Source organism: Psammomys obesus, unplaced genomic scaffold (genome assembly GCF_907164565.1).
Source record: "Psammomys obesus unplaced genomic scaffold, mPsaObe1.curated_primary_1811, whole genome shotgun sequence".
NCBI lineage: Eukaryota > Metazoa > Chordata > Mammalia > Rodentia > Muridae > Psammomys > Psammomys obesus.
Genome location: NW_026596095.1, coordinates 20,148,943 through 20,175,673, shown reverse-complemented (window position 1 = coordinate 20,175,673; position 26,731 = coordinate 20,148,943). Strand labels below are relative to the sequence as shown.

Below are 26,731 nucleotides of genomic sequence, written 5' to 3'. Positions count from 1 at the left end.
ATTATTATTATTATTATTATTATTATTATTATTATTATTATTATTATTATTATATGTTGCATTACCCCTTCACGTGCAGACCCTCTGTTCCATCCTGTGCCTTTCTGGCCATTTTTCTGCTTGTTCTGTGTCCCCTCCCCTGCCCCCGTGATAAATTCCTACTTTTCCTTTCAGATTTGGTGCACAGTTCCTGAAAGCAGTAGCTGAGCTGGCATCTTTCTGACTCACACCTCGATGCAGAGAAAGGCTGCCGTGTTCTTTTAATACCTTGTGTGCCCATCATTGCTTTCTTTGTTGGAAGACTGTGTTGGGTTTCAAAGGAACTTTTGTATATTTAAAGAACTCAAGATCTGGGAGCTAGATTTGTAAAACTCTTAAAATACACTGTGAAATATATATTGGGTGTGTATGTCAATACATGTATTTGTGATTTATAATAGATATATGCAGAGGCTTAGAAAAGTCCAGAGGAGGACTGTACTTAGCACAAGAGGCTAAAACAAATTTTGGAGATAGTGAAGGTTAAACGGAGTACTGAAGCCCATATAAATATGAGTCTAACAGACAAGGGGGGCAGGATGGCATTCCTTGTGACAGCATGGAGATTTTAGAGTGTTGCTTCCTGGGAATTGCAGTTAACTGTGTGTGATTGGAGATGAAGCTGTTGGTCTGGGAAGAATTCAGACATAGATATGGTTTGAGTGATACCACAAGTAGTCAGTCAAGGATGATTAGGCAACTCACATAAAAGGGAGCCAAATGAGTGAGCATAAGAAGAATACCATTCCTAAATCATGCTCTAGGGAGGGCCTTCTAATGATGGTTAGGCCTGGGTTGAAATCCACATGCTAGAGGGAGAAAGACAGTTGTGCCCTCTCTTATTTAACCAATTTTGTACTGATGAGCATTTAGGTTATCAAAGTTTGGCTAAGGTTTTCTATCAGTCAAATTGGGAACAATTAATAATTTTCTTAAAAAAAAACCTAAACAGTCAAATTCACAAATATCCCATATCATATTAGTCTAGGCACAGTTATAATATCAATTTAATTTTTGAAATAGTGAATGTGTAGCTTGATTCACCTATTTGTGAAACTTTCAAACCTGAGAATTTTTTGTTGCTGAAGAAGGTAAAGATTGGCTACATTAAAGTTTTCTAGGCCTTTATGATGATCCCCCAGTAAGCTTAGAAATAGAGAGGATCAAATCCTCAACTAAAATAAACATGATAAATGTAAGCTCATGGAAATATTATAATGTGTTTCATTATTTCCTGATTAATCATTGCATTGTTCTAGCTGATATTTGTAAACATCCTCTTTGATTCTGTTAGCACTGCTTTCTACATTTTCTAACTTTCCTAAATCCACTTGAGCACCTACTGGCTCTTTTGCGTCCTTTGCTCTGAAGACATCTGTGCTTGCTCCTGCCTCTCCTTGCTGGACCTATCTGCCCCAAGATGAGGAGTTGGTCTTGTTCATGTTTATATCCACATTTCTTATGTGGTGTCTTGGAGAGGGGACTTTTCCTTTTTGCCATCCTTAGAAGCCTATTTTAATAAATGGTTGTATTATGATGGCTCTTTTTCTATATCCTTTACCTTGAGTTCCATTCAATCCTCTCAATAAATCTGTGGGTAAATTCAATCTGAGTCATGTGACTTTTCTACTAAAAGAAAAAGACAATGTGGTAAATTTTTAGCTTCTTATCTGTCTTTGAGAGGGAAGGTAGCTGGGTGATCTTTGTAGTTAATATATTTCCCCAGCTATCTTATTCCAACATCTGTATTCTTAACCTTTATTCAAAAATACATTGAAAAATGAACAACAGCTTACAAAATAAAGTCTGTCTAGATATCTGTGTTGTCAAACTCTTATCTCTCTTTTTTTTAATTTGAGAAAGTTTAAATTGATGGAAGGAAGAATGAGGCCAGCGGACAACCATTATCTCCGTCTGCAATTACTAACATTATACAAATTATATGAGTAATTATATAATTACTAACTTTATACAAATTTTTATCTTACTAACATTTTCTGTGAGTTAGTAGATGATCCACAGTGTGTTCAGTTGAGACTGCCCACCCTGGTATCTTGTAGATGCTCTTTTCACATTATTTCAGTGGTGACTATAGCATTGTGCCTTTCCAATTCTTTCATATGTCTTGCATGCTCCCTGGCTCCTCTATGTTGTAGAATCTCTTCAAAGCCATGAATTCTGGTGTTCAGTTTTTATACATTGGCATCATTACTCTTAAGGTTCACACCACCCCAGATCTGGCCAGTGGGAACTCACCAAGCTAGCATCCATGTGCTTCTCATAGATCCCCAACATTCTCTAAGTACTTTTCTGCTTTTTCCTGCGGAGAAAACATCGCAGCTTTCCTTCAGTGGCCATGCTCTCCCTCTTTGAAGAAGATGTTTAGAAATAAAAACACAAGCTCCATTGTGCATCTTGCTACAGATGGCCAACTTAACAACAACAACAAAAACTATCTGTTTTTCTAAGTAAATAGTAACAGTTTCTCATATGTTCTTAAATTCTGATTTAGGCTTTAGCCTAAATTCCTACTTTGTCTTGATGAAAACAGGAAGAAAACTTTAAGTAAACTTGAAAAATGACAACAGTGCTTAAAGGAAAATTTTTGAAGTGTAAAGGTAGACTGCTTAATTATGATAAACAAAAGCTGGATCGAGATGCAAAGATACATGCACAGCCACTTACATTCCTCAGGCTACTCTAGAAATAAGTGCAATTAGTGAGTGGTGAAATAGGTACTTGAGAAATTCATCTGAATTGAATGTTCCCAGTACCCCCCCCCCCAAAGAAGCAAGTTCGTGCCAGATAGTTCTTGGAAGGTATCATTTGGATACCAATTTTTTGATCTTGACTTTTTTTACTCTAGCTCATTATTAAAATTTTATTTATAGTAACATCAATTTTTGTAAAAAGCCAAAAAAAAAAAAAAACCCTTCAGCAATACTTCATTAAAGCTTCAGAATCCAGTGTGTGCATAACAAACAATAGAATAAAGAGATGATTGTATTTTAAAATATTCTAGCAAGTTTTGTTTAGAGTCTTTGGAAATTATAGACTGTTTGTTCAAGGCAACTTTTCCTTAGAAATGTCACTTACATTTCATTTGCATTTGACCTCCCTTCTCGCTCCTCCTATTCCTTTCTGCTTAGCACTTTTTCATAGCCCTTTTTCTTCTTTTCCAAATTACATCACATGCTGACCTTCCTCATCTTCCTTCATCCACCAGAAAAGTAGATTGAACATTGATCTGAGCGAAGAAGTTCGTAACTGAAATTGCTCAGCTCCCTTAGCCTGTGCTGACTCAGTGACAATGGCCACTTCTTTTCTGCCTTATATGGGTACTACAACAAGAAATTCAGCCACAGAAAACGGTTTTTAGTGTTCAAGAGAACATTTGCTAGATAACCTTTTAAATAAGAATCAGAGGAATTTCTTATTGCTTTTAGTAACATTACCTCTTTCAAGGTCAACTGCACTTTGAAAAAGAGATTTTCTTCATATTTGCATTTTTCCTCCTCAAATCTATCCAAATCAACTCTGTGGAGTGGCTGGTAGTTATGGGAGCTCTCCAAAAGCCTCTCAGTTTTACAATTCTTCTGCTCCACTCTTCAATGCCTTTTGTCACCTTGTTCCTAAGTAAGGGGACCTGGAGGATTAGGCAGGGCATGGTGAAAGGTTACAGGTCACACTCAGAGACTCAGGCTGTTCGTGCATTAAGAAAATCCCTGTCCAGGATGGACTTGGATTGTCTTTGTCCTCATCACTTTCCAGAGCACCTGTCCTTTTGGCATCTCAGTATGTCCTTACTAGTCCAAACGTTGCCCTTGACTCCCAGGATGATTCACTTACATATGACACTTTATAAAATTGATGTGTGAGATTAATTGTCTCGTAGCTTTGGATAACTTGATATTTTTGTCAGAATTAGAAAGTACTGTTGAACTCTCAGAATCCCGATTGCAACCGTTCCGATGAACGCAATCAGAGGGAAGAAGCATGGGCTCAGAGCAGCAAAGAGCTGTGTTTGCTTTGCATGTGGAGACCTGCTGCTCTTTCTAGTAAAAAAAAAAAAAAAAAAAAAAAAAAAAAAAAAAAAAAAAAAAAAAAAGGCTTAGAAGTTACTCTGTGCCCTCACTTATCCCCAGATGTGACAGGGATAAGTTTTGAGTGTGATGTACCTCTGTGTACTTCCTTCTTGTAACTGATCTTGAAGGGAGAAAAATCTATCAGATCCATGATCCTCATGTGTCCTTTATTTACTGAGCTGAAACTAAATGACGGTGATAGGGACAGTGCGCCAACAGTGATCTGCCTCTCTTGTTTCCGATCCTCACGGAGGTCAGAGAACCCATGTTGCCCTCTCTGATTACCTGCAGTATCTGTAGGCATGATCTATTGCTCCCAGGTTCAATGTTTCATCACCTCTTGATGCTTTGGAAGATTGCTACAGATCATCTATCCTTTCTCTTTTTCAGTCAGGTAGATGAGCCAACTCACTGAGTAATACGTGTATTAATCATGTATGTAGTTTTACTCACCCCTAAGAGCCACATTACAATTGAATTAGTTATTAATAGTCAGGCCAGCTTACACAGAAGTGAGGGACCAATTTTGTATAGTTTTCTTTTTTAAATGAACATGTGCTTTCTGCTTTCTTATACATATTAATAAAGTTCTTTGCATACCTGCATGAGTATGTGGTATTGTAAATATAAAAAGAAATTGTGTGTTCTATGTCTGTACCAGAACTTAGTACAGGACTTCCAACTATGTATCCAAAAAGCAACACAAAATACGCTTGTCTGTCTTGATAAGAACAGATTAAGTTCATATGCTACAGCCTAGTGTTCAAGATCAGCTAGGAGTTGTGTTTGGCTCGGTGCAACAGTGACACAAGGAATGGGCGTAGTGTTATGATTCTTGCTTCATCTTGCTTTCCATTCTCAAGATCACTGGCCAGAAAAGAGCCGTAGTTCTCTAGTCCCAGCAAGAACACAGACATATTTGACAGGCTCCGCTGAGCAGTATCCTAATGGCTCCACTCAGTGACATATATATGCCAGAATTTGGTGCTTTGATTACTCCTATCTGCCAAAGAGAATAGGAAATGTAATTTTTCCATTGTAAACTTACCCTGCACTAGGAAATAAAAACCAAAAAGACATTCTGTAGTAAGTCAAAAAAGGAAATGGAAAGGCGGGAATCCGAAGAATCCTGCTGGCCTTTTATGATCTACCTTGGGTATCCTTTGATCTCATCTGCTGTTGTAACCTACAAGAACACTTCCCATTCAGTGAGAATCCCCTTTCCCGCCTTCCCCTCTCCCACCTGTTCATATGCCGAGGCCTTTGCCTGTTGCCCCCACTGCCCCTTCCTCTTACCAGTTGCCCTCTGTGAGGGTAGTTCAGACTTGAGGCTCTGGGGGTTAGTCACTCTCCGTACTCCTCTTTTCAGTTCTCTAATCCTGGCCCCTGTCATGGCTTAAACAAAATTAGTCAGGTGGTTGACTTCATATCTCCTGTCAGTCCCCCATCTATTTGAACATGTGCAGTATAATACATTGAGTGTAATAAATGCTTGATACATATTTACCAATTTCTAGCCCAGACCTAAAACCAAGATCATGGATGAAAGTTCTTTAATGAAAACTTTCATACAGTTTTCAATTTTCTCTCAAGAAAACAATGGCTAGTATCAGCTCTGTGTGCATTCTACCCCCTTTGAAAGCTGCTGTGCCATCTGTAATTGCTGGTTACCTCAGGGAGAAGTGCAATCAACAGTTTTCCTTAAAAGAACTGAGTCCCCAAATTTAGCAGAACTGTGAACAGTCCTGACCTCTTGGAATGTGTACATTTGACGCACCTAAGATTAGGGCATCCTGCTGAGAACAAATAAAAAGGGGGAGAGGACAAAAAACCTTTTGTGAGTAGAAAAACAGGAATTGATGGCCATCAGGTGGTCAGAGGTCAAAGGCCATACAACCTGGAGGCTGCAAGTTTGTACTACAGCATGTCCTCTGAATAAACCTTATGTTTATATGTGGTATTTTTTTAAAGCTTCCTTTTCATATCTTCACAGATATTTTAAAATTCCAGTTTTTCTAGACATTATCACTTTGATTTACAGATAACAAATATGACGGTTACCTTTTAAAGAAAGTATAACATTCTGGGTATCCCAGGAGACTTAATTACTTAGGTTACATTCATATATAGAAATGTTAGAATCAAAGGAATAGTGCTCCCAAAGTTTTTACAGTAGTTATTGAGCCATGCATGTGTGTGTATGCACATATGCCTCGATGCATGTGGAAATCAGAGGACAGCTTGTGTCTACCATGGATATTCTTGAGGTCAAACTCAGGTCACCACACTTAATTCCAGGGCCCCCTTACCTACTGAGCCATCTTACCAGCCCTGGAGTACTTCCTTTTTAAAATGAGTTTCTTTCAAATTTGCATTTCTTGATGATGAGGCCTAGATGTTATGGAGAACCATGTTTGGAGGACTTTCTTTGAAAAAAAAAAAAAAACTGCATTCAAATGAACTGCTTACTATTCGGTGGGAATAATGTTTGGAAGGTTTTCTAGAAAGCTCGTCGTTTCTCAAAAAGACCCAGTTCCTTTCCCTTTGAATGTGCATCATGTCTAAAGTCAGAGTTGAAGAGAGAAATCTCCATCCTCTGTGCCCATCCTCTCTTGTAGGCTTTGAGTCCATACTCGGGATTAGTAACCATCCTACCTAACTGGCATAGTGCACAGGTTGACAGTAACGGCAGCAAGTCAACCCTGTGGAATGCCAGACAAGAGCTGAGTGAGGGAATGCCCAAAACAAACAGTGTGTGTCGGTTTTCGGGAGTCTCAAAGGAAATGTTTGAGGCTTGCCTGAGGAGACTGGAAGCATGTCCCAGAATGAGCCAGTCATGGGCTGGAGCAGGCAGAGGCATGGCGACTGCGTTGCCCTAGATCAAAGCCTATCTGTTTTTCACCTGATGGTAACCGAATAGTCTCTTCCTGTCATAAACACAAATCATGGTTGCCTGGGTCCAACCTGAACTTTAATTGCTCTGACCTGATCGCTCTCTTTACCTCTGAATTAGCACTGGTTCATTTTGCATGCCTCACCACACTGGTGTCTTCACAGCTCTAGTATCCATACAGTAATTCTCCTGTCGACGATGGTCTTACAGAATCCCCCGTTTCCTACAGATAGGGTAACACGCCTCATTTTGAGAGTTCGTGAACGCCAACATCCCATACCAAGCATGAATGACTGCTTCTTCTTCTTCCATGTTAGCTACCCTCCTGCGTGACTCTTACTAACCTGTGGTCAACTTTGCTGCACAGTTTTCTTCTCCATGGGAGGCCTTCTTCCTTCTCTGGTCCCAGGCTTCAAGATCCAGCACACGTTTTTATGAGGCTTCCTATTCAAGCCTATATGTGATTATTTCTTTACACATTGTGTGTTTGCCAACCTTTATGCTCATACATAAATACTGTCTTGAATTGAAAACGTGTAATGGGGCTGGTGTGATGTCAAGGTGTTTTAAGGGTGCGGATCGCTCTTCCAGAGGGTACAACTTTGGTTCACAACAGCCATGGTAGGTGGCTCACAACAGCCTATAACTCCAGCTCTAAGGGATCTGATAGCCTCTTCTGAATTCTTCAGACACCTGCACTCACACATGCACACACACACACACACTTAGAATAAAGTAAATCTAAGAAAGGATCATGGAAAACTCTGTCTCTTTAAATTGTGAGTTCCTTGAAATCATACTGACTGTTATATTTCGACTATTGTAGTATCTGCCATTACACTATGAACAGGTCAGGTATAGCTGGGCAGTGTTTCTCAGCTTTGGCTCCATGGCACTCTGTTGTCATTTGGGTAGTTTGTGGGCGGGATATCTGAACGATATCGATGTCCACTATTCCCTATATAGCAGCAAAACCCAAAGTGTCTCAGGATGTTGCCAGATGTCCCCAGGGTGCAAAGGATCCCCACGAAAAACCACTGACACACAGGGAACAGAGTAAACTTCCAAACTGAGAAAAGACCTGAGTTCCTGAGAAAAATGGATACTGTTGTTTGGGGAGAATAAGGTTAAACTAGGGACTTTCAATTTTTCTAAGATGCAGGAAGTTGCCCCGAACTGAAGAGAATCTATAAAGCCTGCCAGGGTTAAGGAAGATCAAGCTGATGAGAATGTCTGGGTGTAGAAGCAGCGAAGAGTTTTGGCTTAGTTTGCTTCATTTCTGACCACTTTCTGTTTAAACTATCACTGCCCAGAAAATAAATATTTTGTTATTTAATAGGAAATGTCTGTCTCTCTCTTTTTTTTTTGTTTGTTTGTTTTTTACCATATTGTTGATCAGACCCAGAGTCTCCCACATTCTAGGAAAGCTCTCTACCACATCCTAGTCTGGAAAGCTCTACTGAGTTCAGATAAACCCAGTAAGTTCAGATGAAGCATTTTGTTGATGTATACTTGAAAGAGTAAGTTTTGCAATTGTGTATGAACATTTTTGTAGAGATATGTTACCTTTTCTACTTGAATAGTACACTCAGTTGACAAATGTTTTCAGCACCACATGATACATGCAAACGTATTTACACATGTGATGAATGCATACATGAAGGTTCGTAGTGCAGACAGAGGAAGGAAACTTTTATAACTTTTTTTTACAACTTTTTGCTACTTTATTGTGAGTTCTTAGTTTTGTATCATCATGCTGTCCATGACTTTAGTGCTTTATAGAAGATGCACGGCTGACATGAGATTGACACACACTGTCCTCTTTCCACAGCTGTGTGTCAACCGCAGTGCAAACATGGAGAGTGCATCGGGCCAAACAAGTGCAAATGCCATCCTGGATTTGCTGGGAAAACCTGCAACCAAGGTAGGAAATCAGCTTGAAAGCCTTGACACCCCTACTCCAGACAAAAAAAGAATTCCAGGCTCTCACCCTAACCATTTTCATAGAGGTTTCTCCCAATTATGAAAGAATTAGTATAAGGATGGTAAATCTTTGAATCATGTATTTTCTCAAAGGATGTTCCCTTACTTGTATTCTTATATACTCATTAAAATGTGTTTGTGAAGAAGCAAACAGTTGTATCCGTAATTTAAGTCTTCCGTTCTGGGGTTTTAGGAGATCAGCAGATAAAAGCATTTCCTAGACAGGCCTGGAAAGTTGAGTTTCAGTCCTAGAACCCACATAAAGGTAGAAGGAGAGAGCTCACTTTACAAAGTTGTGCTCTGACAGCTACACATGTGACATAACACATAGAGCGCCACCACCTCACACGCGCGCGCGCACACACACACATACACACACGACATAAAAATAAATGAATATACACATAAAGTTGGGAAAGTCTTACATTCTAGAATTTTTAATTATCCCACTAGTGAGTTGGCAAACCTTTTAGGAAGTAGAGTACCATTTGTCATAGTTAGGTGTATAGGTAATAACAAAACTGGCCACATTTTTCATTCAGAAAGACTGAAGGTGAGAGATATTAGGTATCTTGACTAAATAAACAGAACTAGTTGAGAAAAGCTGTGTTGGCTTAGAGCCATGGCTTGCACAATCCATATTCATTTTGCTATGCTAGTTTTCAATAAAAATTGAAACTAGAACCTGGAAACTTGATTATTTCACTTTTCCTCACAAGCCGCACAGGGCTCCTCCTCTTAATTGACTGTACCTGCAAACTTAGAGTTGAAAAGCAAAAAGGAAAGAGAAGTTAATGTTAACTTTCATGAGAAAAAGATCAGAGTATCTTTTTACTTGAAAATGAAAACTAAGCTCACGTGTCTTAGAGCATGTCTGACTTTGCCGTCTCTGCAAAACCAGCGGTCATGGCACATCCCAACAGGCAAGGCTCATTTCTGGGCAGCAAGAAAGTTTTGCAGTCTCTCTGATTTCTGGGTTCCTGAGGACTGTTAGCACAGGACTCACATTTGATAAGTGCTTATATACTCATTAATAGAATGACAGATTCACACAACTCTTGGTCTTAAGAGTCATCGCAACCTGAGAGAACTCCACAGATGTTTTAGGTAACACATCTGTACACAGTCCAAATCCATAGACTGAGCCTGTTGGCCGCAAGCAGGGAGGCATGACCTGGGTTAAGTGTGAGCTCAGCCTGGAGTCCCGAGAAACCCTACTAGAGCAAATTGTGCAGAATTACCATACAATAAATTAACTAACTGCTTTTATCTAGGCCCACCCATTTTCTTAAAGTATAAATCATGCCTCAGAGATACAGGAAATCAAAAGATTTTTTTTCTCAAGGAAAGAAATGTCAAGAAGCAGTAAATTTGAAGTAATTTCACATAACTGGAAATTAGCATATGATTAAAGTTAGGTGTTGGGGTTAGAATCTTAAGTCATATTCTAAGGCTGAGAAGCAGCCTTAGAAAACTGCGTGACAAAATAAACAGCCTGAATGAATGGGAGACACTGACCCAGTACCTGAGAGATGCCTGGGTGCGACCAGAACGGCAGGGCAAGCTGTGCGTTCAACTGGCTGCATCTAAAGCCTCTACACAGTCTGGCTGTTCCGGGTGGCTTGCGCTTCCCTCTGAGTCATTTTCTGGATTCGTTGCTCTTAAGATCAGATACAAAGTTATGATTATGAAATCATTAGCAGACTCTGTAAGGCACATGCTGCCTTTCACAGTGGATGGAATTCTAACTCCAATTCTGATGCGATTGTATTTAATCATTTGTTCTCTGCTTGTTAATCACCAGTAATGTTTTTCATGCCTAGTTCCTTCTCCTTCAGCTTCTCTACCCAAACAAATCCACGCCATCCAAGAAAGATTTACTATTACAAATAGTAAATTTGCTATTATATTAAAAAAAAATTCTTTTACAGTTGTTCCACCAGGGAATTCTTTTTAGCATGTAAATTATCGTATCACCTAGAGAAGTATTCTTAGCATGTAAATATATCATTATATATATTTTAGAAATTAAGACTTTCTTCTAAAATGCACATTTTATATTACTTTCAGAAGAAACAATTTGTATGTATTGATTACTAGTGTTCTGGATTGGTTTCTGTTCTATATGTTGAATTCTTCATCCCAAGGAAAGAACCGCGTAGAATTAGGATGTAGAACGAGATATCAAGTCTGGGTGGACTACTTGCAGTAGAACGCCAGCTGCCTTGCTGAGCACAGTTGTGGGTGCTTTCACCCTAACCATGCACAACCCCAGAAACAAATGCGCCTTTGCTTTAGAAGGTTACGTGGCTGACTAAACAGGATATGTTGTAAAACAGAAAGCAAAAAGGCTGCCCTTTTAACGTTCTGCCTGGGACCCAATCATCTCACCATAGTTGGTTAAATACCAATGGCAACAGTTAACGCTGTTTTTTAAAGTTTCTAATGTTCATTCTAATTAAACGTAAATCAAATATAGCACAAGTTTTCATTTTTGAATGAAAGCATGATGATTCATGATTCATTGTGTTATGACTTGGGTAAAAATCCATATTCATTAGATTTTAAACTATTATTAGCAATGTAACAATATAAGATAAATCTTAAATTGGTCATTAAAACTTCAGTATCCTAAACAAGGTTAGCTGACTATGTCATTATTTGTATAATTTGGTTTTGTGTCTTCCTTCTGTTGATGATGAAAGTCACATGTTAATAATCTCTTTTTGGTTTTTAATGGTATGAGAATGGTAGATTATTAATTTATAATTTTTCCTTGGAAAGGAAGATAACTATCATAAATTTTTAGAAAGAAAATAAAGTGAAAGGGAAATCAGAATTAGAATTATTTGTGAAGTAGCCAAAGCGTCCTTTTAAGCTCCGTCAACATTTTGTAATTGTTTAATATATACTTGTGAAGATTTTTAGGGCTAGAAATGACATCAGTTCAAAGCTGACTCTTATTACCTTCTCCCTGCTGTGAAGATGAACCCTCCTACCCAACTCCTCTTGACCAAGGCAGTGAACAGCCTCTTTTCCAACCCCTGGATCATCAAGCCACAAGCGTACCTTCAAGGGGTGAGCGCACAATGTCTCAGGTGGCCGCTCTTCCCACCTGCAAGGCTTCCTGCAGTAGTGTCACGTCTTGCAAACGCGGGGAGTAGTGCGGAAGTGCCCAGCCCTCAGCCTGAGCACAGGCAGTAGGCCGCGGGAGCTGCCACCTGCCGCTGAGTCTGTGTGCCCTGGAGAAGCATGGAGCTTTCTCTCCTCTTACTGTATCATGTATCATTACTTTTCCTCCTCTTCTCTGAATTTGGAAGCCTTCTCCCAAATGTCAGATAGCAAGATAGCCTTTGTTTTCATATGCAGGGGAAATCATGAATTCCTCTACGAAGCCATGAGTTTGGATGACTATTTCCAGGTAGATCTTAGAAGTAATTTGGTGCCCTTCCTCCCTTACTGTCCAGGATATGGGATTTTAGATTTGTTCAGGAATCAAACCACCCATTTGCTTCTTTCTTTTGGTACACACTCTGCAGTGTCAGAAGGGTCATTGGGTGTTTATTGGCAACCTCTTTGAAGCCTGTCAGTCTTAGTGCCAGTTTGTAGTGGGGGACAGTAAAGCAGTGCCTGCCCTGCTTATCTGTGGAGCTGGTGTGAGACCCCATCACCAAAATGGTTCTCACCTTCCTAGCAATGGGAAAAATCTGTAGGTGAGTAAGGTGGTGGGCTCACTGTCTAGTTCTTCCTGATTTTATCTTTACCCCCTCATAGACTTAGCTTAAAATAACTGAAGTAGTTTGTAGATAATTATTGTCTCTACTCATTGAAAACTTGCTCAATTTGAACATGTTCTGTACAAGGGACCAGGACAATGGTGTTCATTTTAGAGTTGCGCATAATTAAGAGAGAGATACTGCTGTTGCTATTCTGATCTCTGTTAGCCCGTGACCTTACTTTAGTGAGATAAAGGTTAGATTTCTGAAACATCATCCAATGTATGCATCAAAGGGAAAATGTCCAAATGGAGCTAAGCGAATGGAAGGTGGTTTTCTGTAAAAGTCCTGTGGCTATCTTATTTGATGACTTTCTCCAGGTTTCTTTTTTTAAACTACCTTTCATTGTCTGCATGCTAATACAGTTTCTGACTCTCTTTGCCCTGAAGTCTAATAATGATGCTATGCAGCTTGCATTTCTGTTCTGGACCAGCTCTCTTCTCACCCCTCCCTTCCCCTCCAAGCTCCCGAGTCCACCAGCCTGCTTAAATGTACTGATGATAATGCTCTTCATGAATTATGTGCATACTATTTAAAGTGTTTTAATATAAGGGATAAAATTATATCCTTTAGTGTAAGATATGTGCATGATAGAGTTCATTATAATTTTATTATAGATCTATATTATGCTTCCAGGGTAAGATTAAAGTAAACTTAAAATAAAAAACACTAAAGTTTATTTCTTAGACTTACTTATCAACTTTTAAATTTCCTTAAGACTATGAGAATCAAGAGGAGTCTTTCATGTTTGTTATAAGCATATTTACCATAATTTTAAAGTGTCATTTAAAATTTCTGACTTAATTTGATAAAATACAAATGCCAGTACCACATTTATCAGAAACAGCACATATTAACACAATTTTGTAAGGCTTTGGGTCAACAAAGAAAATAGGATGGGATCATTCAGACTAGAAACCTTGAAGAAAATGGATGGCAAAGAGGTTCTTCAACAAGATGCCAAGAGCTTTGGTGTCTGTTATTGACAGTGGCTGAAACCCTGTGTTATTATGCCTGTAGTGGATCTGCTAATGGGCATCGTGAATTTTGCCGGAGATGCGGCCAGGCAGTCATGAGGGATATTAACATAACACCAGCCACTGCCATGGGAATGTCATACAGTCCATTAACAGCTGCTAGAGCAATTTCTCAAGTTGCTTCTACATGCTTGAATTTTTACATATCACTTAATAACAGGAAATATAGACAATAGCCCCTCATTTTTACCCATGGATATTTTCTGTGTTCTTCCTTTTCCATATTTTTTTCATAGAGCAATTTTCAGATTTTTATTAAAACTATGACAGTTTGTTATTTTTTTTTTACATAGTGTTTTATTAACTTCTTGGGAATTTCACCTCATGGATCCCAATCAGACTCACTTCCCAGTCCCCCAACCCTTGTAACTCACTTGCCACAAAGACGCAGAGAGGAGAAGGAGGAGGAGGAGGAGGAGGAACCAAGGAGTTAAAAAAAAGTCCAATATACTCACTGGAACATGGTCAAATTCCCAGTGACCAGCCTCTTAAAGAAAACTGGGTCCTTCCTCACCCCACCCCACCAGAAGCCATCAATTCAGGGGAGCTACATGTCAGCATCTTTAACACAATTGTTAGTTTTTATATCCTTTCAGTTTCACGATCCCTAACCACAAAGCAATTTCCCATTAGAAAGAAAAGATAAAGCTGGATTAAAACAGTTTTTAGGGCTTCTGGCCAACAGGCTGGATTCTCAGAGGTCTCCTAAGGGCCTCACTGCCCTGCACTGCAGCCAGGTCATGGAAGCACCGCCTCCCATGGGTCTCAGCTTTAAGCAGGGGCACAGTGTCAGAGAGAGCTCCCGCTGGCATCAAATGCTCCTGGCTTGTGAGCTGCCTGGAGTTATAAACAGCTGCTGGTTCCAGTAAGGAACCACCAGAAGTTCTGTTGCTCTCTAAAAATAAACTAGGGAATCTTAATCAACACTCTAAAAAGCCATCCATAGACTTCTCTTGAAATACAGACTCAAATCTTACTCTATTTTTTTTTTTTTTTTTTTTTTTGCTTTCTAAACACAGAAAAAAAAAATAAGATTCTCTCTCATACTCAGATTGATAAATACTCACCTCCAGGGAGTCATACAGGCCAGTGTGACTCTGCAGGAGCGATATTAAGGATGATAATAAAGCTTTTAGAAGATAAGGAAGATTTTCCTGACTCAGATGTTTAATAACTTTTCAAATAAAAGGTAGAAGAGTATGAACAGGGACTAGAATTTTACCTCAGGCAGTTCTGCTCATCCCTACTCCAGTCAACAGATATAGAAGTCAACTTTTTTGATATAATAATCCGCAAAGTAGCTACTATGAAGAGAGATTCTTTTTAAATACTTAAAATGTGATTCTGTTTTGAGAACCTTTGACTAGACAAAAGACAATAAAGCAAAGAATTGAAGAAAACGTAGGAAATGACAAAGTATTTGCTGTATTTATCTAACCTTTCCAGACTTTACCCAGCTGGCAATGTGCTTACTCTGTGGTAAGGGTAGAAAAAAAAGACCAAGTTGGAGAGAGTCAGTAAGATGTGAAAATGTTCAAAGATGACATATTAATTTGGTGACTTTAAAACGTAGTATAGCTGCTTGTTTCAGTCAAATACCACATACCTCTGGTAAATGAGCAAGTCAGATTTAACTTTGATTAGATTTGGAAACAACTTTGTAGCTAGATATATTATCTGTATTTTTATTCAGTGATATGTGGAAATTGACAATTAAATTATGCTAATAAGGTACTTATGCTGCCATTTCCAGACAAAATAAACATGTGGTTACGTTCCTTTTTAATGAGGTCTATTGTGGGCATTAGTATTTCAGTGTTTTATGTCATTGTGAATTTTATGTTCACTTGAGGCAATGTACGGTTTGTGCTGGAAAACTTTATATTGCGGAATTCATTAATTTCCCATTGATAGTTAAGCCAATAAACATAAAATACATAATGATGTTTTATTCCTTAGTGTTTCCACATGCTCTTCTTAACTGCCAAATGAATGAAAATTTGTTGGAAGGCTTCAAAAACTTGTTTTGTGACTTGGATGGATCATTGGGATAGGACACTGAATTTTCTGTAATCCGAAGTCAGTATAGAACCTTTCACATTGAACAAGATAAAGGACAACAGTGTTCACTTTGACCCACATAGGTTTTTATCCCCTTCTGAAAACATAGCTGTTTTTTAAGAAGGTCAAATCATTCCAGTGTTCTAACATTTGCACGTCCTCTATGAAGTAAAAAGTATCATCCTTTTTTTTTTTGGTAGAATCCATTAGCAGGAGTGGTTCTAATAGCAGAGCACAGATATTTTGAGCTTAGTAGCAGTCACACAGGCAACAGAGCACCCAACGGTGAGCCGCTGCCTTTTGTAGGGATTACAGGCAGGCACACATCTGTGGGGAGAAGGCTCCCAACTGTCCCCAGGGATCAGAGGTCCATGAAGGTCCCAGCAAACAACTGGTTACTCCCAGTGTAACGTTCGTGTTAAGATGATGCGCACAGGCTTTATCTGTTGTGGGAGTAAAGCTTTCACTGTCCTGGTCCATTTGTTGCCTTCACCGTCCACATTTTGAGAGGCGTTTTCTGTCAGTGCTGAGGTTTGTGATTTGCCCGCTTTACCCCTCATTCTTTGCAGATGTGAACGAGTGTGGCCTGAAGCCGAGGCCCTGTAAGCACAGGTGCATGAACACTTTCGGCAGCTACAAGTGCTATTGTCTCAACGGATACATGCTGCTGCCAGACGGGTCCTGCTCAAGTATGTCAAGAATCTTAACTCTTTTATAAGTGCTCTAGGCTTGACTTCTGGTGTGCTTTGGTAGCCTGCCTTTGGGAAAAGCTGCCTTTCCATCCCTACTGAACAGGATATATGAACGTGTTTGTGCGCACGTGTGTACCCAAGGAACTAAAGATCAAAATAAGAGGTGCACATTTATATACACGATATTCCTCATAATGCACAGGCCAACATTAAGTGGGTTTATAAATTGTATCTAGAGCAAGAATCACAATGTTTTTCTTGGTATGTTTATTCTAGTGTTCTCCCTGAGTATAGAAGAACCATTCCAGGTCAAAGAATATTAATGATAACTGGGGCATTGCTTAGAAAGAATCCATCAGGTCGATTCGTAAATACTTCTCAGTTCACTTTTCTATTTCTTGATAATAAAGATTTTAGGATGACTTAAGAATTATCCGAGTAACTGTTTTAAGTGAAAATGAATATAGCATCAGAAAATTTGAGGGTTTTTTTTTAAAGTAGGGTCTCACATATCCCAGGCCAGCCTCGAACTTGCTATCTAGCTGAGAATGACCTTGAATGGCTTGTCTTCTTTCCTTCTCCTCCTGAGTGCTGAGATTGTAGGCATGCGCTGCCACGGTTGGTTTGATGAGGTGCTGGAGTTGGAGCCTTCATGCTTGTGAGGCAAGCACTCTACCAACTGAGCTACGTCTCTAGGCCTAAGAGGGTCCATTTCACACATATCTTTATAAAAGAGGATTGTGTTTGTAAGAGGGACAGTACCCTAAACGTCTCTATAGGCAGAAATTTTAATTGAACTTAGGTTTCTATGATAATCAACAAGTAGTGGCCTGATTTGTTATTTTTTACCTAATTATCAATTAACTAAGTTGAATTTTATATAAAGAATAATAGTAGCTAATTTTGTTTAGTGTTATATAGACATATCCCTGGAATTTTGGTTGATGAACCTGTTTTGAATTGCATTTGACAGTGGTTCCAAAGTCCCCTAACATTGTGGGAGTGACTCACTAGGAAATCTCTTGTCCTGTAGAGAATTTCAATATGTGGATGAGACAGTTAAATAGATACTTTATAGGAATTGTGTTTAACTCAAGTAATCTAGAGAAGGACCTCAGTTCTACCTGAATGAAATGTGTCACAGAAGGCTTTATCTCTACCTGCCAATCCCTTTAAAACATCAAAGGGCTTCTCCAGGTGATGATGAAACTGAACTACTTCTTAATCATCCCGTGGCAGAGAGCATCTTTCCTCCCTGTTCTACTCTTCTTACAATGTTGGTTAACTGACTGACTCCCTGTTGTTGAATCGGTGTCACCTATTGCAGGAAAAAAGCGCCTAAGCTACAGCTGCTGTCTACCTCTTGGAGGCAGCCAGTCACTCTCTTTCCAGGTGCCCTGTCATGTTCCATGGCGAACTGTCAGTATGGCTGTGATGTTGTCAAAGGACAAATCAGGTGCCAATGTCCTTCCCCTGGCCTGCAGCTAGCTCCTGATGGGCGGACCTGTGTGGGTGAGTTCATTGGTCAAGCATCTCTTGTAAGATGTTGTGGAGTTGAGGAAGACAGTGGAAGGTATGAGGGAAAAGGCAGTTACTTAGGTATGTAACTACCTGCTGGAAGCTTATCATGTAATTTAGAAGAGGAATTCTGTGAACAAATCAACACAATCTTGCTGTTGAAACCCGAGGAACGGGAGGAAGCCCCAGACCGAGGGACCCACATGTGGGAAAATACTGATATATAACAGAGCCCTGTGTTCAGGAAAACTGGATCTCTGTTTCTGTAATCCAGAGGCCAGCAGGCAGTAGAGCTGAATAGCCCACCAAGGCAATGTCGTTACGTGCGTTGTACCACAGGGCTTAGCATGTTTCCAGAACACTGAGATGGCAGGATAGATTATGGCAGGGTCTGGACTTTCTAAGCCTGGGTGAGCTGCAGACGAGCTATGTAACCTTAGTTAGGAAAAGAACTATTTGTTGCGCTTAGGTCTCCCTTTCTTTAAAGTGGAGATAATACTACACAGAACCATTCTATGTGCTGAATGAGATCGTGTGTTCAAAGAACTTAGAAGAACTCAGCCCCAGTCCTCAGCATGCAGCAAGCCCTGCATGGAGCTATTCACTAATTAAGACCCATTTACTAAGCACTTGCTGTGTCCAAGACAGTGCACTAAGTGCTGGGTGCATAGCACCCATGAAAAGCACATAAGGTTTCAGTCCTTAAGAAGTTGATCTTCTAGTAGGGAAGACAGAAAATAAAAATAGTACTCAATAAAATCACTGACCATGCTAAATGCTAGCAGAAGGCAGTAGGAGAAACAAAAGTAGAAAGGGTCTGTCTTAGAAAAACATCACTAGCAAAGTCCTAAAGCTAGACCTGGGCCATTAGCTATATAAAGAACCTGCCAACGGGCTGGATAGGCAAATGGCGAAGAGCACCGGCTATTCTTCCACAGTTCCCCGCATTCGCAGTACATCTCACGGCTATCCCTAACTCCAGTTCCAGGGGATCTGACCACCTCTGGCCTCCTCAGGCCCCAGGCACGCACATGGTGCACATATCTTCGTGCAGTCAGAACAGTCATCCGTAGAAAATAAAATTTAAAATAAATTTAAAGAGCCGGCCAAGTGGTGGAGTGATTTGTAGAAGATAAGATGCTCTTTGATCACCTCCCCCTGAGGGGGGAGCAGCCTTACCAGGCCACAGAAGATGACAATGCAGCCACTTCTGATGAGAACTGATAGTCTAAGATCAGAAAGAAGGAGAGGAGGACCTCCCCTATCAGTAGACTTGGGGAGGGGCATGCATGCAGAAAGGAGAGGAAGGGTGGGATCAGGAGGGGAGGAGGGAGGGGCTTATGGGGGGTACAAAATGAATAAAGTGTAATTAATAATAATAAAAAATATTAAAAAAAGATGCAGGAATAACAGGACTTGGTGGTGGCCTCTGGGTCAGGCAGCTAAACAGAGTGTGCAGTATCTGCTGATACTGGCTGTGCGGAAAGAAGGCCTCGGCTTACCAGGACAAGTTGAAACTGGGTGTTATGGGATTTCTTGGTTTTAGAATGTTTTGGTTTGGTTTGGAATTTGTTGCAGAGATAGCCAGGGGGACACCAGTTATGATGAGTTTCCGTCTCTGCTCCTCCTAAGGTTAACAACTAACTTCTATTTCTAGATATCGATGAATGTGCTACTGGAAGAGTCTCCTGCCCTCGGTTTAGGCAGTGTGTCAACACGTTTGGGAGTTACATCTGCAAGTGTCATACTGGTTTCGACCTCATGTACATCGGAGGCAAATATCAATGCCACGGTACTGAAACTGCCCCAATGCCTGTGTACTCTTTCTTCCTAGAGCATTGAGAAGTCACCAGATGTGGTGACAGCTGGACTGTCGGGGACAGGCATTAAATGAGCCATGTCTGCTTAACCCGCTAGCCACTCTGGAGTCGCCCGATACTGCGTTCTTTCTGGCCACCGCTGTTCTATGTGGACGGCCATAACAGTGTGTGTTTTATGTCATGTTTACCTGCACTTGTTTTTCTCGTCCCTGACACAGACATTGACGAGTGCTCCCTTGGGCAACATCAGTGCAGCACGTCTGCTCGGTGTTACAACGTCCATGGCTCCTACAGGTGCAAATGTAAAGAAGGATACGAGGGGGATGGACTGAACTGTGTGTGTGAGTAACGCCTCTCCCCCCGCCCTCCTTTCTTTATATGAGTTTCGCAAAGGTTCCTGCTAAGGAAGATGAAGGACACTATTGGTTGTTGACAACATGACTTTCATACCTACTAATATCAACCTGATCTTCTATAAACAGTAAAATCACTAGCTGGGTAACTTTAAAAACAACAACTTAAAAAAAAAAAGACTCCTAATGCATTCTAATACTAAAAGCTTTAGAATTTCCTGAGTAAAGTCTAGGAGTTGCTTCCTTTCAGCTAGGGGGGAAAAAAAGGAGTCCTCTAAGTTGTTGAATCGGAAATAAACATCCGTTGTTAGCATCGCACTGGGATGGCTGGGATATAGTCTGCATGTTTGCTTTCTTGTTTGGTGTCTCTCCACTCCACTGCTGAAAATAATCCCAGGGTTTGTTTTCTCTACCTCTAAAACTGCTCTGCTTTTACATTTTCCTAAGTTAGCTTTGGAGTAGTATAAACAGAAAAAAATGCATGCTTTTGAAGATGAAAGTTTGACAAACCAAAGGCCATAATTTACCACACATTTCATGTAACACGAGACAATCTTTAAAAAAAATTTCCCAAGTAAAATATTTACTGAAAAACCACAGGGCGTAAAATTGTGCGGATTAAAGGGTTTTGAAGTGTTGTGAGGTTACTCCTGCTCTGAAATATAGCATCCCAGGCAGATTAAATATTGGTTCCTTTTGGTGAAGATTATCAATGGGAAATATTCCACAGACGATTTTTTTTTAACTTGAGAAAATGTCCTTCTAGAGAATAAATGTAAACTAGCAAATGTGAAGAAAAGACAGCTATGAAACTGCTTACATGTGACATACATGTAATGTGTAGGTGAGGGAAGGACCCACCTAGTCTGGAGAGTTCTAAGCCGCAGGACACATGCAGGAGGGGAACACAGCACACACACTGCATTTCTCACAGAAATGGAATCTTTCCATTGGAAAAATACTGATTTCTGTTGCTACTGCATTATAAATATTGAAAACATTTTTTTGTGCTTCAGATAATACATATTCATTGTAGAAACACCAATATATTCTCCGCATGTACCCTAAAGCATACACATTTGTTATTCAGAAAATAGTGTCACTTCTTTTAGACAAGAATAATGTAAATGTGAGAAATAGAACTCAGTTAGCATGAGGTGTTTCTGTGCAGGAGTTCTGTTTTTAGGTTTCTGTTGCACTCATCAGAGAGAAACATTTTCATACTAATTTAAATCTTTGGATTTCTTTTTTCAGATATCCCCAAAGTCATGATTGAACCTTCAGGTCCAATTTATGTGCCAGAGAGAAATCGTACAATCGTAAAGGGAGATGGAGGACATGCTAATAGGATTCCTGATGCTGGAAGTACTAGGTGGCCCTTGAAGACACCGTATATTCCTCCTGTGGTTACCAACAGGCCCACTGCCAAGCCAACAATAAGACCGACACCAAATCCAACACCGCAGCCTACCCCACCACCCCCGCCACCCCTCCCAACAGAGCTCAGAACAACTCCACCTCCACCAACCCCAGAAAGGCCATCCACCAGACTGACGACCACAGCACCCACTGCCACAACATCTACACGAGGATTTACGGTCGACAACAGGATACAGACGGACCCTCAGAAACCCAGAGGCGATGTGTTCAGTAAGTCACATACATTATTATCGTCTTAAAGAGGTAGTTATTATACTTTATGTGGATAAATGTTTTGCCCTCATGTATGTAATATGAACCGTGCCCATGCCAGGTGCTCACTTACAGCAGAGGGGCCGTTGGGTTACCCAGAACTGGAATTACAGTTTCTGTCAGCTACCAAGTGTGTGCTGGGAATCATACCTGGGTCTTCTGCAAGAGTGACAGCTGCTACTAGCCACTGAGCCGTCTCTCTGGCCTCAGCTGTTACGTTTTAGTAGACTCCTTTAGGATGGCAGTCAACCCTAGGCTATCATTTCTGTAAATCCAGTTGCTAAGGAGAGTTGGCAATCTAAGGTCCATCCACGCTGACTGATGCGCAGTAAGGAAAGCTGTGTGAAGAGTCGCTATGATGGGGCAAGTGGAAAGGAACGTGTGTAGACGGGAGGGCTCCCATAGGTGTCAGGAGCAAGTCACAGATCTTATCCAATGCAGGGATTCTAGCATGATACTGTTCACAAGTGGGAAACTTACTATGCCCAATGCTGTTTAACTTTTAACCTGTCTGTTCATTCATTTAGTGAAGAATTTTGAGCATCTTTTGGGGTGACAGACTGCGTTAGATACTGGGCTCACAAAGCTGAAACAGAAAAGTTTACAGTCCAGTGGGAAAGACAGCCCTGGTAGCTAACGGAGAGGGAGGGAGGTGCGGGGGAGAGCAACTGTGCCAGTGAATGGGTTTTGGTAGACTGTTATAGGAGCGGAGTGAAGGGGTCAGATTTATGATCTGGGGCATTTATGGATTCCTGAGTGGAACTGGACAAAGGGAATGAGGGAAGAGAGGCATTATCGTTAAAGGAGGCAGAGCCAAGAGGGCACAGGAGCAAGAAGCAGTATAGACTGCCCGCTGGAGGCTTACCATGGGGATGGCTGAACGGCCGCCCCTTGTCCTGGCAGTTAGCTGGTGCAGCACAGGGCTGGGGGTAAGACTCCTCGCTCTCCACAGGTGCTGAGCAGAAAAGTTGTTCTCTCGTTCCCAGACTAAAACCAGCATGTTTGTACTGTCTACTTTGTGCATACTCACTTGCCCTGTTTCGGTTCACTTACGTTTTGTTTCCTGTACATTCGCAACCCTCTTCACCTTTATTTCACTACCGATTTACTCTATGCTTTTTCCCCATGATGGAACCAAAGCACACCATTTAAATTAAAATTAGATTTAAGTTAAATTAAATGTAATTTTTATGAGATGAATAGAATAGTGATATTTGTAATTTGTGTGTGTGTGTGTACCTGTGTGTACAGACTTGAACATATGTACATATGGAAACCAGGAGACAACTTTGGGTGTTATTCCTCAGGTTCAATCAGCTTTTTTTGTCTTTTGAGAGAGGCTCTCTCATGGGTCTGGAATTGCCCCATAGGCTAGGCTAGCTAACTAGTGAGGTACAGAGGTTCATCTCTGTGTAAAGCTCCAGTGTTGTGGTTCCAAGTGTTCATCATCAGGCCTAGCTCTGTATTTTTAACCTGGGTCCCAGGGGTTGGACACAAGCTCTGGACTGACTCCCCAGCCCCCATGATGACTGTAGTTCTAGTTCTTCACTAGCAAAAACTTAAACTATTTTTGTCTATGTAGTATTATCAGGGCTTTTTTTTTTCCCCTTTTTGGCTGTTGTACATTTAAGGGGAGATTGAGAGTCATTCTATTGTGGTTGTGCATGTTTTAGGCAATCTGAATAAGTGTTAGGAGAATTGGTTGGTAGCTCTCAAAATATATATTTCATATGTGCATGTCTGTTTTTTAAATTGATTTTTGTAATTGTCTCTGTATGTTCCCTCTCCTTTGTATTTTCCTATCGGTTAGTGATCATCACATGATGTGATTTTTACTCTTGTCTCAATCAAGTATGGAATTTATATTATTCTGCTGCCTTTATCGGTCATAAAAAGTTGGCAACTAACAAACACACTAATGGTGAGAATATCTTTCTGTCTATTCCCCTTAATAGTTTCTCTTTTTAAGGAATGTAGTGGAAGTTTTGGTTTCTTTAAAAACTCAGTTATATTATGTAAATATGTTTGCATTTTAATCCTAAGTGTGGAATATGGGGCTGCTTTTAGTTTGTCCATAGCTGATAATTGCCTCTTGGATCCGAGAGGGGTGTGGTCTTTGCTGGCTAAAGACAATTTAATTATAAGGACTTGGAGAGGGTATATATAGATATCAGAGCTGAGAGAGAAAGAGAAGAGAAGAGAAGAGAGAGAGCTGACTATCCTGATGACTGAGATCAGTCTTGCTCCCAAAGAACCTGATGATCCTAACAAGCCGAAAGTAGTTAAAGAGAACTTTGTCCCCTCTCCCCACTAGCCTTCTTTCTTTCCTACCTAGTGTTGGGAGGAGGCGGGTTGGAAGGAATTAGGGTATAAGGGTTGGAAGGGAAGTAGAGGCATAAGAAAACCATAAGAAAACAGATTTTTAAAGGGTGCCAACAAAAGAGCCCTTCTGAATTTTCTTTGACTTCACACATAGACACACATAGAGGAAATAAAAATGGAGTTGAAGTTCACCAGTAGAACCACGGTGTAAGAATTGGGGACTCATAGCCCCAGTGATTCTCCAGCGTACTCGCTGTGAGAGGGTGTGATCCTAAGGACATGCCCTGGGAGATCACCTTGATCCTGTGCCAAGGCTGTCACATGCCACAGATAGCCTTGTCACTCAGGCACGCTGCCAGGATCTCACTCTCACTTCATCTTCAGCCATAGCTATTTGTAAGTGTGGTGCATACAAGTTAAGAAGTTGGAGGCTTCTTGACTTCGTTTCCTGTGGTTATAGCATATATTCTGAGAAGTGAAAGACTGCCAGGCTTTTTATTCAGAAAAAAAAAAAATTAAAGATTATATCTAGGATGTCACTGTTTCTTGACATGAATTTGTGTCCCTCTGGACCAAGTCTTCTTTCCCCTGGTTTATAGATCCAAAATCTATCATACGTCCACACTTTAAATGATTGCAAAATGCAATATTTTCTGGATTTTTAGAAACATAATCAGGTATCAAAGCTGTGTGTTACTCACTAACGGGCTCTTTCCTTAGGGAAGTGTATTGACATAAACAAAAAGAGAAATGTCAGTCATTCAGAACAGTTATCCCAAGCATGCGACTGTCCCCAGCTCCTCAGATCACTTAAAATAAATTTTACTTTATGATTTCACTTTGTAAAAGTCTGTCTGTTTAAGGGCTCATATTTTTTTAATGCAAGAAAGACATATGAAACAATTACTTAACACAATGTGGCTTGCAAAGAATACCATCAGCACCCAGGTTTTGTTCCTTTGCTACTGCCACAAGAGGAAGAAGGGATACAGAACTGTTAACTTTTAGTTTAAGCATTAAATAAGCGTTGGTTGTAATAATTGCCATAGTCTCCAGGCATTTTAATTTGGGGCCTAGAAACATTACTAAGCAACATTGTTCAAGTATCCAAGAGTCTTACTCTTGCATCGCATGACCTTATCAGGACTCTCAAGCCATCCCTGTTATATTCAGTGTTCCTTCCTAACCCAGCTGGGTTCCTTTATCACCCAGCTCACCGAGAGATGCTTGCATTTAACCTAAGTTTGTGAAACCATAATATTGTTGTATAGTCAGAGGTAATGGCACTTGGTCATTGTTTTAACATTCACTTTCTATGTACTTCAAAAAAAAATGAATCAACTCTTTCTTCAGACTAGCTTGAATTTTATTTCTTGTTGCAACAATCTTCCACTTCTTGATTCTGATAGCCTTCCAAATGATCAGTTAGTTCAGATTACAGTTTTATTCTTACCCTGATATAGGGTAATGACAGTTAACATTCTCTAGAAAATTTTACATCTAGTGTACTTTTAAGTTTTAAGCCTGATGTTGAGACATAGAATAAATCGTAGAAAGGGAACGTGAAGGTGGGTTGAAGCATTTGGGGTGCATTTCCTCCAGGACTCTTCTTACAGCACTCGGAATCCGAAAGCCTGCTTTTGCTTCATACCTCTGCCAACTATGAGTCTGTGGCTATGTGTAATTATTCCTCTCACCACCTCATGAGAGGTGATGGCCCAGACCTTCTTTTCCACTGAGTGGGCTTAAGGTCTGATAGAATTCAAGTAAAAATTGCATGAATAATGAACTGCTATGAAACGGGAAAGATTATTTACTATATTTATTCACTATAACCATACTGGAGATAATAAAAGTCACCTTTCATGTATGATACAAAATATGAATTGCCTATTTCAAAATAAGAATAGTCTAAGGCAGTGCTTCTCAACCTTCCTAATGCCGAGACCTTTTAATACAGTTCCTCATTGTTGTGGTGACCCCCAACCATAAAATTATTTTTGTTGCTACTTCATATCTATGATTTTTCTACAGTTGTGAATTATAATGTAAATATTTTGGAAGATGGAGTTTGTTAAGGGGGCCGTGACCCACAGGCTGAGAACTTCCACTCTAAGGGAGCCTTAGAATTTTTGTTAATGGGACTAGAAACCTAGCCAGATGCATTTTTAGAGCCAGTCATAAACCAGCTAAAAGGCTGGTTGGAACGCACTAAGGTCCCTGACAAAGCATGACATTGTTCTTTCGTTACTGGGACAAAGCAGTGTGTCTCCAAATGTGTTTTATAGGCCATTAGCTACTGAAATGTTATACAAGTTCTGGGGTCAAATACATTAAGAAATCCCAGGTTTGCCAAGCTGGCTAGGAGTATTGGCTGTAAGGCTTCTCAGACTTTAATGTGCTAAAGGTCACTGTGAGTCTCTAGGAGAAGCCTAGGACGGTGTGTTCCATCTTGAACCA

At 40.2% G+C, this 26,731-nt stretch overlaps 1 protein-coding gene across 6 annotated transcripts in view; it reads left to right on the top strand.

Moving 5' to 3' along the window:
• Positions 1-26,731, top strand: part of Npnt (nephronectin) — a 68,487-nt gene that overhangs the window by 23,053 nt on the left and 18,703 nt on the right. For 4 of the 6 annotated variants that reach the window (XR_008722611.1, XM_055628274.1, XM_055628273.1 and 1 more), the window contains 7 exons: positions 8,849-8,941; positions 11,986-12,078; positions 16,444-16,563; positions 17,959-18,078; positions 19,742-19,876; positions 20,123-20,245; positions 21,512-21,907. Coding sequence is in view for 5 of the 6 variants with exons in the window: in XM_055628274.1 (XP_055484249.1) it covers positions 8,849-8,941; positions 11,986-12,078; positions 16,444-16,563; positions 17,959-18,078; positions 19,742-19,876; positions 20,123-20,245; positions 21,512-21,907 (1,080 nt within the window). In the remaining variant the exon portion in view is untranslated. The remainder of the gene's footprint in view (positions 1-8,848; positions 8,942-11,985; positions 12,079-16,443; positions 16,564-17,958; positions 18,079-19,741; positions 19,877-20,122; positions 20,246-21,511; positions 21,908-26,731) is intronic. The other 2 variants (XM_055628276.1, XM_055628275.1) reach the window with 1 other exon arrangement.